General features: G+C 43.9%; 1 protein-coding gene across 2 annotated transcripts in view; it reads right to left on the bottom strand.

Moving 5' to 3' along the window:
* Positions 1 to 16,249, bottom strand: part of TG (thyroglobulin) — a 216,760-nt gene that overhangs the window by 76,751 nt on the left and 123,760 nt on the right. For both annotated transcript variants that reach the window (XM_075063253.1, XM_075063254.1), the window contains exons 40-41: positions 12,572 to 12,731; positions 1,773 to 1,972 (exon numbers count right to left, since the gene is read on the bottom strand). In XM_075063253.1, coding sequence (XP_074919354.1) covers positions 1,773 to 1,972; positions 12,572 to 12,731 — 360 coding nt within the window. The remainder of the gene's footprint in view (positions 1 to 1,772; positions 1,973 to 12,571; positions 12,732 to 16,249) is intronic.

Genomic DNA, 16,249 nt, shown 5'->3' with positions numbered 1-16,249 from the left:
TTGCACAAAGAGGGAGGATAATTATACTTTTAGATAGGCCTTGTGTAAAACTTTCAAAAGCAGCTAAGTTACTGTGGAGCGGAAGTCCCAGTTCCAAAGTAACTTCAGTGCATATGTCTCACCAAAAGTCCCTTGTCTCTATCAAAGTTCCACTGGTTTAACGAAAGGTGGATATTCACTGACTTAATTATTGCATGCAGTGTAGTTGTAGCTAGGGTGACCAAATGTCCCTTTTTGAAGGGACAGTCCCATTTTTTGGAACTTTCTCTTATATAGGAGCCTATTACCTCCCCACCCCCTGTCCCAGTTTTTCACAGTTGCTCTCTGGTAACCCTAGTTGTAGCCATGTTAGTCCCAGCATATTAGAGAGACAAAGTGGATGAAATAATATCTTTTATTGGACCAACTTCTATTGGTGAGAGAGACAAGACTGTCCAATAAAAGTTAGTCCAATAAAAGATAAAGATAAAAGTTTCCATCGAGACTCTTATTTTGATTTAAATTTTGGTCATATCAATTTCTTAACTCAATTCCTTACCTCATTAAGCTAAATGGATATTAGTCTGTTTAAATAAAACAGAGCCCTCACAGAGTTTTGCACTGGTTTAACTAAATCAGTTTTAAAATGAATTTGTTAAATCTGTTACAGAGCAGACACACACATTCCCTGTGCTCTCTCGGGTGCAACTTTCAGCATAGACAAAGCGTTGGTTACGTCATACCTCTCAACATGCCAAGATCAAAATGTGAGATTCAAAGTGTGAAAAAGACCATAATGAGGGGAACCAAAATGATTCATACTGGAAAGTTAAAATGCTTAAAGGAATTTATCCATTTCATGAAAATAACTCTTCCTAGAAACTTAGTTTCATGTTTTTTTATTTCTGGCATAACTTATTTTCACCCGCAAAAAAGTGAAAGAACACAATAATGATGTTGAACTTTGGGACTAAAATAAGTAACATTCCTCAAAATAGGTAACTTGGAGAGGTATGAGTCAAGTCATAGCTGAACTCACTAAATGAAAAAAAAAATCAGTGCACTGTTAGGACCAGTGCTATTTCTGCCCTTTGTTCACTCGGCAAATTGCAAATTCATTCCTTCATTTTGTATGGAAATACTGCAGAAATTGTACGTGCAAATGAACTGCACCTTTACATCATCATTGTCAGTTTTAAGAGTTAACTTCAAGTTGAGATGAATGGGGACACTTCTTTTGCTGTGTGAAACAGTGGAGCATGCAATCCCTGTCAGCAAGTTACTGTCGCAACCACAAAGACTAGAAACTGACTTTTTTAAAAAAAGTGAAAATTAGAATGTGAATCTGTCATGGGACTGGCAATATACCTCAAGGACGATGGATCCTTCAAAGAGGCCGGATGTTTGGCAGATCAGCTCTGTAGTCTAAAAAGTGCTGAATAGCAATATTTGCAGAATGGAAACTCTATAAATTATAAACCAGTTCTATGCATATACACGTGAAAAACCACAGTGACAGGAATCAGAATGTCAGTTTGATTAAATCAGTCACTTAAATGGGTCTTACAGTGTGTTTGTAAAATGCCTAGCGCAAGGCAATCCCAATCTCAGTTGAGGCTGCTAGGTGCTGTTATACAATAATATATTTTAGTGAGGCTAAAATAAAATTAACAAATATATACTGTATATATGTACAGAATAAAACCAGCAAGCACAGTCCCTAGTTCTGTTAACACTGATTCATGTCTTTTTCATTGGTATCCACTACTAAGATACAGAGGAATGGGACTCACCATCAGCAACGCCCTCTTGAAGAGATTCGAATCTGCTGCACCTGCAAGTAGGTGGATACTGGTAATGTCTGCCCCACTACGATCAGCTGCTATTGAAATCTGACTTGGATCCCCTCCAAAGCTAGCAATGTTCTTCTGCACCCATTTCAGAGCTGCCACCTGATCCAGAAGGCCCCAGTTTCCACGGGCCACGCTAGAACCTGTTAGATGAAATGGGAAGAGGGCAATTACTGCTCTGCAAGCAGACATGAAATACAGGCGAAACCCTTGAACATTTAAGTGGAGGAATGATACATTTTTAATATCAGTCCCACAACTGGGACTGAATAAAACCAATATCACACTTTATAGCACCTTCCTCCATGGCAGTCACTGTATAGTCACACCCCCCCTTAGAGCTGCCTCCATTGCAAGAGATAAAAGGAGACAGTTTTCAGTGCTCTGTGCCTTATTCCATAGGGGCTCAATTTAACCAGTCATTAAAAGCAACTCGAATGTTTTTATTGACATCAGTGGGATTTAGACTGGGCACTGGATGCCAGAATGGGAGCCCTGGAAACTATTTCCCCTACCAAAGAGGTCAGGCACAGACAGTGACCATGCAAGCTTTTCCATTTCAACCCGGTGTGGGGGCATCTTATCTAAGCCCTGGTGCACACATACAATTTATGCTGACATTGCTGTAGTGCTCAGGGGTGTGGAAACCTCCCCCGCTACGCCTGAGCTCCATAGCTATAGCTCCATAGCTATGCAGCTGCAGCTTGGTCGATGGAAGGATGCTCCTGCTGACCGAGCTACCATCACTCTGAGGGCGAGGGTGTGGGTGTTCCTACACTGACAGGAAAAACCCTTCCATCTCTGTAGGCAGTGCCTACACTGCAGGGTTATGCTGGCGTAGCTACAGCACCATACCTATGCCACTAGAGCTCCCGTAGTGTAGACAGAGCCTAAGAGCTTGGCTGCATCTCTGTTACAACCAAGCCAGGGGACTTTGTGGGTATTCATTATTTGTCAGGCACTGGCAACATACTTGGCCCTGTACATGCCACAAAGAAATTACATACCCCAAAGAGCCGAAGATGTAACAGACTCAGCTAAGGCAATGGAGAAACGTCACAGGGCAGTTCTTCAGCTAGCCAGTGAGCAGCACCGCCTAGCTGCTTTCGTAGTCTCCTACTCACAAGCACGCAGTCTGTTTCTTTTGCACCATGCGTACCCTCAACCCTCAGTTTCCAAACATAGCAGGATGTAGCACAGGTATACAGTAAGTGGAATCTCCCGAACAGCTCTCTTTCCTCCCCAAGCTCACCCACTGAGCTCCTCCCAATTATATATCCTCCCAGTTACTGAGCCGATTGTCTCATTAGCCCAGCAGTTACCACCAAGTGTCAGCCATCCCCACTAGAAACTGGTTGTTTGGCTCGCTCTGGTTAAGTCTGCACCCTTCTCTGGGCTGCAGTAACCTCAGTGCGCAGGGTGCTACAGCCAGCACTGTGTCATAAGGAGCCATGGGATGGTCTTCACTTCAAATCCCTCCCCCTCACACACACACTTTATACCACTTCCACCCTGGGGGTCCAGAAGGCATTTGGCTGGGTGGCCCAGATGGGGGTGGTGGTGGTGAGACTGCAGCTAGATGGAGCAGAATAAGTGAAAGAAGATCCCCAAGTGCAGCATATCATAGAGAGACCATTTTAGGAGGTGGAGGGGTAGGGAAGAAGGTGGATGAGACGTCAGAGGGGCAGGCATGAATAAATCCATAGAGAGCACTGGGAACCCTGAGGACAATTTGAATTGGACTGGGAGACGCAAATTGGACATATATACTGTAACTTACGGTTTTGTGTACTGAACTATTAAATCTCTAGTGGTCTGCTACACACTGCTGCTGTTTTGTGTTCAGTTCAGATGCAGCCAGGTATGGAGGGGGGGACACACTGTGATCTCTGGGGCAGACTTAGTGTTATCCTTTTTTTGCTTTGTGTTCTCCCTTATTCTAAAATAAAAGTCATTTAGATTTAAAGTAGATGGGAAAACAAAACAGACAGAATGCCTTTGAGCGTGATGGAAGACGGAGGGAGATATGGTCCCATTTCCCAGTGCAACAGAGCAGTAGTGATGATAATAATACATAGATCTTATTGAGTGCTTTTCTTCAGTAGATCTCAAAGCACTTCACAAAGGATGTCACTATCATAATCCCCATTTTACAGATGGAGAAACTGAGGCACACAGAGGGAAACTTGCCCAAGGTGACCCAGCAGATCAATAGCAGAGCCAGGAATAGAACCTAGATGTCCTGAGTCCCAGTCCAGTGCTCTAATGTCTATAAAAGAAGGAACAGAGGGGGGAAGTGTTAAGGGCATCACTGACGAGTTCTTCAGCAAGGTCAAGCCAAGCACATGAGATGAAATCCTGGCTCTGTTGAAGTCAATAGGAGCTTTATCGCTGACCTCAGTGGTTCAGGATTTCACTCATTCTCTGGCAACGTTCTGGAGATGATTGGAAACAGCAGGCTAACAATTAACACACCATGAGAGCCGCAAACTATGGATGAAACTTTTCTTCAAAGCCTCTGTGATATATTAGTAGCATGTTCCACTCCACTCTCAGAGAATATTAACGAAAATATAAGAGTGGCCAGTTTATACAAAAATGAATAAAATGAATGGCTTTTCCAGCTGCATGGATTGCCATGAGAAAGAGGTTTTTATTTAGTAGTAACAACAATACACCCTCTCTTTCTGCAAATGGAAAAATCATGAATGTTGTTTTGTTTTCATTTTATACCTGTCTGCTGGGACTTTTCTGTCTCAATGAAATTAACCAAAAATCTACTATCCTCTACTAAAAAAGAAAACAAAGTACTACAGTATTTCCCAATAATAATTCACAACATTACAGCTTAGAACAGAGACACTACAGCTATGATTCTACAGTTACAGGTGGGTTGTTTTTTAAATATAATACAGGAAAGGCAGCTGAGCTAGCAGACCAGCAAGCTATAATACTGTCTACAGACCGAGGCCAAGATTTTCTAAATTGAGTGCCTCAAGTTAGACCTCTCAATCCATATTTAGTTACCTAAATAGGTAGCTTTGTCTTAAAAAATGCTGAGTATCTGCAGCTCTCAACACTTAAATTCTTGTAGCATCTTTTCCTCCTGCACCCATCCTGTCCAGCCCCTTGCCATATAAATTACAACCCTCTGGATTTCCTTGCATCCTCTTACAGTCTTATAACTAAAGTACAACATGTATTTTAATACAACCAACTGATACATCATCTCTGTGGCCCCATATAACTGTTTTGACATAACAACCATGAATTTTACAATTCGCCTCTCACAGCCCTTTTGCAAATGAGAAAAGCCAAGAACATTCTAGTACCATACATTCCCCAGGACTGCCAATCATTCAACAGTGCCCGAGAGTAACCCAATATTTTAAATGAGGGATGGTTCTAGCATTAGTTTCCCAATAACACTTTTTTCTAAGAAACTGGAACTTAAAGCAATAAAAGCAGAAATAAGCAATTCCTTGTTAAGTATCAAAAAGGAAGTGAAAATAATTGTTCATTGCCTATGACTTTGATTCACAGTGGGCCATTTATATTTACTTACCTGTCTTCAACACCGCCTTATTCAAAACTAGAAAAGCTTTAAAGGAGACAGAACAGCCATGAACAGCAACCTCGTTCAAAATATTTGTTCCTTCCATTGCCAAGACCAAAATAATGTATCTTTAAAATAAGGATAATTTAAAGACGCTCTGGGGAACAAATAAGTAATGGAATATGAAGCCTTCTGTTTTGTAGGTCAATAGTTCAAATCCAACCCTTGCCAATGGTGACTGAAAGCTCTCATCTTGTAATAGTTGTTCCCCAACATAACAAAATGAGGTTCTTAAATACCACCATGCTGGGTGAAATAAAAGAATCAGAACAGAATAGAATTTTAGTGGTCTCAGTATAGTTCTTAAAGGCGTCTACACCACAACTATTGGCCCCTCTGCTAAGAACAACAAGGACTGAATGATCATGGAGACTAGAATTTCTTGCCTATAGACATATTGGGTTGAGAGGCAATGGCAGAGCAATGGGGAAAGCTTTCACTGTCATAGCCTGTTCTGTGGACAGAGATCATCAGTATCCAGAGCTGTCAATTCAACACTATATTCACTCATTTTAAATATTGCTGCAAGTCTCATGAGAGCTCATCTAAGGAAGTGAAATCCATGTGAATTCTTTAACCACAGAGACAGGCCTAGCCACTAGTACAGTGAAAATACTGCTGGGAAAATATGACCAGTTCCTTTTGTCTTGGAAGAGTCAGATGGGCTGTGGAATGTATTTAATAAACCAAAGAACTCAGGCAAAGGATTTATGCACTAACATTTACTGTAGTTAGATCTGTTTCAGAGTGGTAGCCGTGTTAGTCTGTATCAGCAAAAAAAACAGGAGTAGTTGTGGCACCTTAGAGACTAACAAATTTAGGATGGAACTGGACACCATTAAATTAGGCTTGAATAAAGACTGGGCATGGATGAGTCATTACACAAACTAAAAACTATTTCTCCATGCTAATTTTCCCCCTACTGTTACTCACACCTTTTTGTCAACTGTTTGAAATGGGCCATCCTGATTATCACTACAAAAGTTTTTTTTCTCCTGATGAGAATAGCCCACCTTAATCGATTAGTCTCTTTAGGGTTGGTACGGCAACCCCCATTTTTTCATGTTCTCTGTATATATATATATATCTTCCTACTGTATTTTCCACTGCATGCATCTGATGAAGTGGGCTTTAGCCCACAAAAGCTTATGCTCAAATAAATTGGTGAGTCTCTAAGGTGCCACAAGTACTCCTGTTCTTTTTGTAGCTAGACCGAAGATCTATGTCTACCAGGAATTGTTTTCACTACTTTGGTGATGGGCCTCAATATAAATATGAACCATCTATTCAGAGACAAAGAACACATTCCTGAGGAACACAGGAGAGTGAAAAGAAATAGGTGTCAGGACAAAAATGACTATGCCAGACACAGGCAGTGATCTTAGTTACTCAGGCTCCATTCATGAGAACACTTACAAATGGGCTTCACTCTAAGCATCTGAGTAATCTCACTCTATGGGACTTCAGATAAGCACTAGCTTATTTTCATCATCAAACCACACAACCGATTGGATTTTTCAGATTTGTTCAGTTCTAACCACCCCAGGTGTTGTTTGTATCATAAATGAGGAAACTTGTTTTTTCACAGTATCTTTTTTTGCCTACATCCAGACATACCTACAACAGTGCCCTTTCAATATGTACCGAAAAGCAGGTGTAACCCATATCTGTGTTTTCTCTATACTCAAAGCAACCACTGCGTGTATATACCCATGACCCACCTAGCCCTAACACAGCTCTGCCACATAAGAGAGTCAGGAATAACTGCAGAGCTAGCAATAGAAAAGGCAGCTTTTTTGTTGCAAGAAAACTACTAGCTTTAACCCATTCGTTCCTGGGTTTGCAATTTATGATAAGCAAACATCAAAGGATCCAGGAGTTGCCTTTGCTTGGAGAATCAGGACTTTCATTCAGGGTGTTGGGCCCTTTACATGGCATTTTAATATTCACACTTCTATATTTAGCCAGAATCAAGGGGTGAAAGTCTGGCCCTATGGCAGTTAATGGCAAAACTCCCATTGACTTCAGTGAGGCCAGGATTTCATTCAACAAGTACTTGGAAAGGAAAACCTCTGAGAAGTTTCTATTTGATTTTGGCGTGTGCACCAGGCAAAAGTTCTTACGACATCTGAAGCAGCTTGGGGAGCCTTCCGTGTAATTTTCTGCTGCTATACATTACAGAAAAACACCTTAGGGAGTCTGCATTATGCTACAGAAAGGTAAAGGGTAACTACAGTAGTGGCAAAGTTTCTAGCTGCAATGAATATGTGAACTCTCCCCTCCGACAAGATCAAAGTGGGCCATTCTGGCCCTGGCCAGCAGTGAGGCATTGCCCCGCCCTCAGAGGAGATAGGAGTGATTGTACTCAGGGAGAACCCCCTGCTCCCCGCTGTGCAGGAGTTGCTGCCCCGTCTGCCTAGGCTGCTGTGAAGTGTGGCCCCACCTCTTCTCTGTCCCTTTTGGGCCCCCAGGGGTACACTGAGGAAGGATCTCTGAGCTCTCCCAAACACAGAGATGTGAGAACTGGGCCAAGCAGCTGGGGGGAAGGCTCCTGCATCCTCTCAGCCAACACACCTACAGGTGAATCAGTCACTGTCTCTGTAGACAGCTGCAGCAGGGGCAAAGAACATTACAGATGCTGCTGTTCGCTGGTCTCTAGGCGATGGGTTTGTGCACTATCCCTTTTCACCCCTGAAGACCCAAATTCTAATTCCAACTGGAACACGGTGAAAATGGGCTTGAAAGGTTTGTCCAAGTACTGAGAATGACATCTGACCATACCATGCAATATTCAGCCCAGCTAGCAGACTCCTCTCAGGAAGAGACCAAGATGAGACAAACTGGGTTGAAGGAGGTTAGTGGCAGATGTGTGGGCAGTGCTGTGTAATGGAAGCTTGCACAACGCCTATCTACCCTGTCTAGCTCTAGCCAATATTAAGTGTCAGTTTCATAAGCATCCGGTTCACAGAAAAACCAACCATAGTGATACTTTCCCCAGATGCAGCCCTTGCCAACCTCAGTCCTAAATGCACAAGGAGTTTGCAGCGCGTAGTTCTCAGGTAGCTGAACTCAAAACAGCCATTGCTGGCAATGAGCTTCAAAAACACCTGACTCCATAGAAGAGAAATGCTGCTATAACCCCACACCAGGCAAAACTCAGCTGAGTCACTACACAGGCAAAACTCGATCTCAGGATCATCAGAAGTGTCATGTGGCAAGGTGCAGTGGCCTTAGCTAAGACCAAAAGGAAAGAGTTAGTTCCCTACACAGATCCCCCCAGGTGCACAGGATAGATTATTAATAAAGGTAAGGACTGAGGTTCCAGTGAAGAAATCCAGGAAACTCTATAAGGTGTGCAGCAAGCACTCTGAAAGGTACAGTCAGGGCCACCCAGGAGGGGGGCAAGTGGGACAATTTGCCCCAGGCCCCCACGAGAGTTTTTTGGGGCCCCAGACAGTGGTCCTTCACTCGCTCCAGGGGCCCCGGAAAACTGTCACTGGGCCAGGGCCCCCAGAGCTTCTTCTGCTCCGGGTCTTTGGCAGTAATTCGGCGGCAGGGGGGTCCTTCTGCTCCGGGACCCACCGCCGAAGTGCTGGGAATTTGGTGGCGAGGGCCCCCCGCCGCCAAAGACCCCAGTCCCTCTGAATCCTCTGGGTGGCCCTGGGAAGAGTATCAGACCAGGGATATAAACACTGTCCTAGTAGCCAGAGGAAAGAGGGGCCAGAACTCTAGACTCAGGCCTGGTCTACACTACGCGTTTAAATCGATTTAAAGAGCATTAAATCGATTTAACGCTGTACCCGTCCACACTACAACGCCCTTTATATCGATATAAAGGGCTCTTTAAATCGATTTCTGTACTCCACCCTGACGAGAGACGTGCGCTATTCTATCAACATATCGGGATTCGGTTTTGTGGGCGGGGGAAAATCGACGTTGTTCGTATTTGGCCTACGGCGTTTCCCACATGCCCCATGAACCGCTCTCTGGACAGGCAATCTGAACTCGGATGCAGCGGAGGTGTAACAAAGCCCCGCAACGTTTTGAATTACATTTCTGTTTGCCCAGGTCGGACTCTGATCGCACGGGTTGGCGTGCAATCTCAATCCAAAGGTCCGCTACCGTAGGCGACGATTACTAGTTCTGATCGTTGTATGGGCAGACAATTGTTGTATCAGGCTCCGTTACGAACACGAAATGCCAACGCGTTTCGAAAACAACATCTTCTCGATCACAGCTGGTGCAAGCGTACTGGCGCCAGATCAATGGTCGTCAGGATGAGAGAGTACTGGACTTCAGTATCCACGTCCACGCAGATTCTCTGAAAGTTATTGGGCCATTCTTGGCTGAGCTCCCACTGTCTGTAGGGTTCAACCAGTGTCTGGCTGGTTCGGATGCTCCTCAGTTTTCTCTCCCCCCCGACCTACCTTGAAGAAGGAAGAATTCCTTTTGACTTCTTTCAATGTCACCTTGTGTACTGAATGTGCTGGAAGAGCGTGTGCAGCCGTGAAAAAGCAGTCTGCGCTCTCTCCCCTCCTCGCGGTGTACGTTGCCATAGGACTAGTAACGTCCTCAATGAATATTAACCTGTTCATCCGATGCCCAACATTGTGGCTCTCTCCAGTGATTGGACCGAAAGCAATAACCGCGTTTCTAGCACTCGGGCTCGCCCCTCCTTTCCTGTGTAAGGAAAAGATTCTGTACTCCTGGCTGTCAAGCAGCAGGATGCTCGGGCTCCTTCCCCACACCGTTACTGTCCGATGAAACTTCATCGCGCGGGAGGCTGCTCCCCTCATTTTATGTCACTACACCTCAGTTCTGTCTTTCCTGCCTTCTTTATTACTTATGACAAATGGGGCAGGAACTGCCTGACTTTCCACGCAGGGTGGGGAGGAGGAAGCAACAGGTGGGTGTTGCAGGGACCCCTGTGAATACTGAACGGAGCAGCTGTGCTCTGTACATGGTCCTCTACTCACTGCCCTTATTCTGCAGGCTGACTCTATTTTTAGAACCTAGGGGGATTGACTCGTCAGTGTCAATCCATTTTGATATTTGCGTTTGCGCCCCGCGCCATTTCAAGCCAGGGGCACTCATGAGCAGCGGACGTACAGAGCAGGAGAGATACCGTCTCTCATTGCGTTTCTCCGGCAGTAGACGGTACAGAATGACCATGGACCATCTCTTGCTATCATTGGCAAAGCAAGTGAATGCTGCGTGTGCATGCGTATCGCCTCTCTGTCCGCGGCATCCAGTACACATACGTGCCAGAAAAAAAAAAAGCTGAATGGCTCCAATCGTTGCCGTGCTATGGTATCGCCAGGCATCCAGGAAAAACGGCGCGAAGGATTGTCGCTGTGTTTCCCGACGAAGGAATGACTGACGACATTACCCAGAACACCCGCGCCAATAATGAATTCAACCAGAATTCAAGGGGCGGGGAGCTGCGCGGACTTGGTAGCTACAGAAGAGTTCCCACAATGCAACGCTTCAGAAATGACGTAAGCTTGGACCAATGGCGCACAACGCCGAATTACTGTGCCTAGTGTGGCCGCATGAAATCGAATTTATAATATCAGTTTTATAAAACCGATTTTAGCTAATTAGATATTATCCCGTAGTGTAGACGTGGCCTCAGTTGTTGTGCTTCCTCCCCACATCCCTTTATCCACCCCCACCCCCCCCCATTTAAAGGCAAATAAACCCACCAGGCAAATAAGGGAAAAGAAAAATATTTTGTGTTTAAAATGAATCTAAACAACCTAATAAAAGCCAAGCCAAACAGCAGGTATCTGCCCTGCTCTCAGACTGGCAGGCATAGGTAGGTGCAAATGTGTATTTGTGCAGGCAGAATGGGTACTTTGTCCGTGCAAGGTATGCACCTCTTTTCTGGAAATTTGGCCAGACAAGCCATTTATTTATAGTAGTCGGGATCACCGGGCACGGGGAAGCAGAAGTCCTCAGCATTACAGAGCATGATGAGGAAAGTGTGCTAATTCCCAGCTTGCAGTAATGAACTGTGTGATTATGCTGTAGTGTCTGGAATGGAAAATGGTAACAACCCAAGTCAATGGACAGTAACTCTCTATCTTTCAGAAGATAACATAAGCGAGCTCTGTTGGCTCCGTGAGGCATAGACATGGTGATGATGAAGCTGTCTTTGAAAAAAACCCTCAACTGGTCACTGCACATTATAGTGGTAAATCCTGGATAGGAGACAAGGGGTTGATTTTCAGAAGTGCCAAGCAGCTACCAATCTACATCTTGAATCATACACAAAGTTGAATATACTTATTGTCACAGCAGTCCCATGAGGCACGGAAGCACTGTCATTTTACAGATGGGGAACAGAGGCGCAGAGGGACTAAGTGACTAGTCCAGGGTCACACAAAAGCCCACAGCAGAGCAGGGAATTGAACCCAGTCTCTCAAATCTCAAGCTAGCACCTTAACTTTGGGCCATCAACTCGGATTACAGTCAGATAGCAGTTCTGGAAATCAGGCCCTAAGATCTAAAGTCAGACCTTCTCTTTGGCCCACTTCCCTTTATAGTAGAACCTCAGAGTTCCAAACACCAGAGTTATGAACTGACCAGTCAACCACACACCTCATTTGAAACTGTAGGTACACATTCAGGCAGCAACAGACACACACACACACACGCATGCACAAGCACCAGTGCAGGACTGTGCTAAACAAACTACTAAAAAAATAAAAGGGAAAGCATCACTTTTCTTCTGCATAGTAAAGTTTCAAAGTTGTATTAAATCATTGTTCAGCTGTAAACTTTTGAAAAAACCACCATAATGTTTCGTTCAGTGTTACAAACAACCTCCATTCCCGAGGTGTTTGTAACGCTGAGATTCTACTGTACATACAAACACCCATGATTTTATCTGTAAATAAAAATCAAGCTGCTCTTTTGAAATGGGATGATTGCTTTGTGCCCCATTTTGGATCATGCTACTCTTCATGTCCCTTTGACACAACGCTCCTTGGATGTATCTTCCAAAACACTTATTCAAAGATGCCAGCTTATGAAAAGGCAGAACTAACAAACACTTTGAAACAAAGATTGCAGAATGTGATTTGCCTGCAGTTCATAGATTCATGGCAGCATACAGACTTACCAGTGCTAAGGAAGCCGAAAACTCCGACACGGTAACTTGCAGTTACAACGATGATATCGCTGACGGAAGCTAGGTATGATCCGTCTATGACCGTCCTCCCTTTCTCACCCTCACCACTCACACCATTGTGGAAGAACAGCAGCACAGCCATGTTTCTGCCCTGTAACGATCACAGACAAGTTAATGCACCAATGAGTGTGTCTGAGAATGATAGCAGCTGATACGCCTATATAGGGCTATAGTCTCCTTCAGGTCATTGCTGTGAACCTGATTATCCTCTCTTCTGAAACATTCCAAGCAATTCAAAACTGCCTGGCAATGACATTGATGAGAGGAGAACTGCCTGTGTGGCAGCAGCCCTAGAATTAAATTCAGTTTGTTGACTGGTTACCAGTCCCTGGAATGGACTATGTGCCATTTAGCTGAATCCAGCCTCCTAATTGTAGGGCTTGTCTACATGAGGATACTCAGGAATTAAATCAAGATGTGAATTTAAAGTGGACAAATTAAATTGTATTAAACCCCTGTGTGGATGCTCATATTCAGAATGAAAGTGGGCTGGATTTAATTTAGCTTATCTTCCAAAAAGTCAGTTAAACTAAATCAAATTAAGACCACTTTAATTCTTAATGAGAGAGTGTCCATAGAGGGGTTTCACACAGTATAAATTCACACTTTAAATTAATCTAGATTAACTTTCCTGAGAGCAGGTCTACACTTAAAAATTACATCGGCATAACTGTTGTTCAGGGATGTGAAAAATTCACTGAGCAGTGCAGCTAAGCGGACCTAAGTCCCCGTGAAGACTCCGCTAGGTCAATGGAAGAATCCTTCTGTCACCCTAGCTACTGCCTCTCAGGGAGGTTGATTTATCTGTGCCAATGTTTTATCCTGCCAGCATAGGTAGTGTCAAAAAAGCAGCATCAGCTCTCCCTAGGTCCTCTCTGCACATGCTATGGAATAGCTACAGTGATGCTGCACTGCTAGGGGCAGAGAGGCCACTGCAGCAAAACAAAAATAAGAGTTGGCCACGTGGTCTCTGCAAAGCACAGTGGACCTCAAACCCCAGTGAGGGGATGGCTCACCCGAAAACTCCATGGGATGAGCCTTATGGAATTCTCAATCTCTGGCTTCCTTCAGTGGGCTTTTCTGCCTGAGGTTGAAGCCTGGTCTTAATGTCAGGAATTATTTTCTGACTTGCAGCCACAATTTTCTATTCCTCAGTTTCATCCCATTATTATATCCCCTGGGACCTTCCTACATCATTCTCCACTCTCCTTTGCTCAGTGGACAGTCATAGACTTTAAGGCCAGAAGGGAACATCATGACCATCTAGTCTGATCTGCACGTTGCAAACCACAGCACCTTCCCTACCCTTTCCTGTAAATAGACCCATAACCTCTGGCTGAACCATGACTGAAAGACTTCAAGTTACAGAGAATCCATCATTTACACTAGTGCTGCAGAGGAAGGCAACCCCCACCACAACACACACCAGAGTCTCCGCCAATCTGACCCGGGAGGGGAATTCCTTCCTGATCACAAATATGGTGATCAGTTAGACCCTGAGCATGTGGGCGAGAACCACCAGCCAGACACCTGGGAAAAAATTCTCTGTAGCAACTTGGAGCTCCCTCCAGCTAGTGTTCCATCACCAGCTGTTGAAGATATTTGCTGCTAGCTGTCGCAAATCAGCTACACACCATTGTAGGCAGCCTCATTGTATCATCCCCCCATAAATTTAGCAAGCTTGAAGCCAGTTAGGTTTTTTGTCCCCATTGCCCCCCTTGGAAAGTTGTTGGTTAGAAACCTTCGTCTAATTGCAAGACTAAACTTCTTGCTGGCAAGTTTACATCCATTTGCTCTTGTGTCCACATTGGTGCTTAACTTATATTTTAACTCTTCCCCATCACTGTTATATATCCCTTTGATATATTTATAAAGAGCAATCATATCTCCCCTCAGCTTTCTTTTGCTTAGGGTAAACAAGCCAAGCTTTTTGAGTCTCCTCTCATAAGGAAAGTTTTTCATTCCTCTGATCATCCTAGTAGCCATTCTCTGCACCTGTTCCAGTTTGAATTTATTTTTCTTAAACATCGGAAATCAGAATTGTACACAATATTCCAGATTAGGTCTCACCAGTGCCTTGCATAATAGTACTAACAATTCCCTTTCTTTACTGGAAATACTGCGCCTGATGCATCCTAGGACTGCATTAGCCTTTTTCATGGCCACATCACATTGGTGGCTCATAGTTATCCTGTGATCAACCAATACACCCAAGTCTTTCTCCTCCTCTGTTGCTTCCATCTGATGAGTCCCAGCTTATAGAAAAAAGAATATTATTGTTTTTTCCTAAGTGCATGACCATTCACTTTTCAGCCTCATTTCATATTCAATTTCAGCCCATTTCTATTATTCCAGTTTTCAAGGTCATCAAGATCTTCTTGTGTGATATTCCGGTCCTCCTCTGTATTGGCAATACCTCCCAACTTTGTGTCATCAATAAATTTTCTTAACAGACTCCCACTTTTTGTGCCAAGGTCATTACTAAAAATGTTAAATAAGACAGGTCTCAAGACTGAACCCTGAAGAATTCCACTAGTTACCTCCCTCCAGCCTGGCAGCTGTTGGTATTTTTCAGAGACCGGCTGGTGGTCTGTAAACCAGCATCAAAGCACATCTGGTGTTTGTTTTTGCCTGCAACTAGATAGCATTGGCCACTGCTGCTGTCATTTTCTGAACAAAATTAACTAAACATGATGATCCCATTTGCACAGGCAAAAGAGACGGCTGCACATCTGTTTCCAGCAAACGTGTGGCCAACCGTGCAGCAAAAACAGACGCCAGGAGCAAGTAGCAAACTGCCCTCAGCTTTCTCTAATTGTTAAGGGGTGACCCTGAGTTTTGAAATGAAAATGTGTTGCACCCTCCTCTGTCTGGTGGAAACTCAGTTCAGATGTTTGTTATTATGAGCAAAGTGGCATCCAGTTTGACTGAGTAATGTGCTGCCTTCATCCAGCAGTGCTGAAAAGTGCTGCTTTCTCTGAATCTTCTGCCTCTGCTTCTCCAGAGAAAGTGCCTAATTCAGACTGTCTCATCCCCAATTTCCCATTCAAATCTAACAATTATGCATGTCCTGGCCAAGGAATTGGAGGAGAGGAACAAAGCAAGGAGATAGAGCAGGTGTGAGGGTTTGTCTTCACTTGAAAATCTGGTCTAACATCATCACTTTGCAGAGTCAGGTTAGCTAACACAATGTTAAACATCACAGGGGCAAATCTTACTTAACATCATGTCAGCTTGTCAAAGAGATTCCCTAGAAACAGTCCCAGTCTAGCTGACTCCTCGGTTGTGTTTAAAGTCATGTTAGATAATGTGAAAGTAGAATGAATTATATTGTAAGAATAAAAAGGATTAAAGAAATGTTGTCTGTATCTTTAAGCAAAATTGTTGGAATGTTGCAATCCAGGTGTCAGGAACGCAGACATTAGTATAGAACAATTGGACCGTTTAAGGGCAATTGTAAAAGTATTAGCCTTCGATCGATACCAATCAGTAAGGAAGTGGGATATGCATGCTGTGTCACAGGTGGTTTTTCCTGTCTTTTGCTTTCTTTGTTCTTTTGGCTAACTCCTGCTCTTTTATCTGTATAAATAAGACTGTTTAGGCCTTGCA

Source organism: Chelonoidis abingdonii, chromosome 2 (assembly GCF_003597395.2).
Source record: "Chelonoidis abingdonii isolate Lonesome George chromosome 2, CheloAbing_2.0, whole genome shotgun sequence".
In the NCBI taxonomy this organism is placed as follows: Eukaryota; Metazoa; Chordata; order Testudines; family Testudinidae; genus Chelonoidis; species Chelonoidis abingdonii.
The sequence above is the reverse complement of the archived record's forward strand: the minus strand, read 5'-3'. Positions and strand labels throughout refer to the sequence as shown.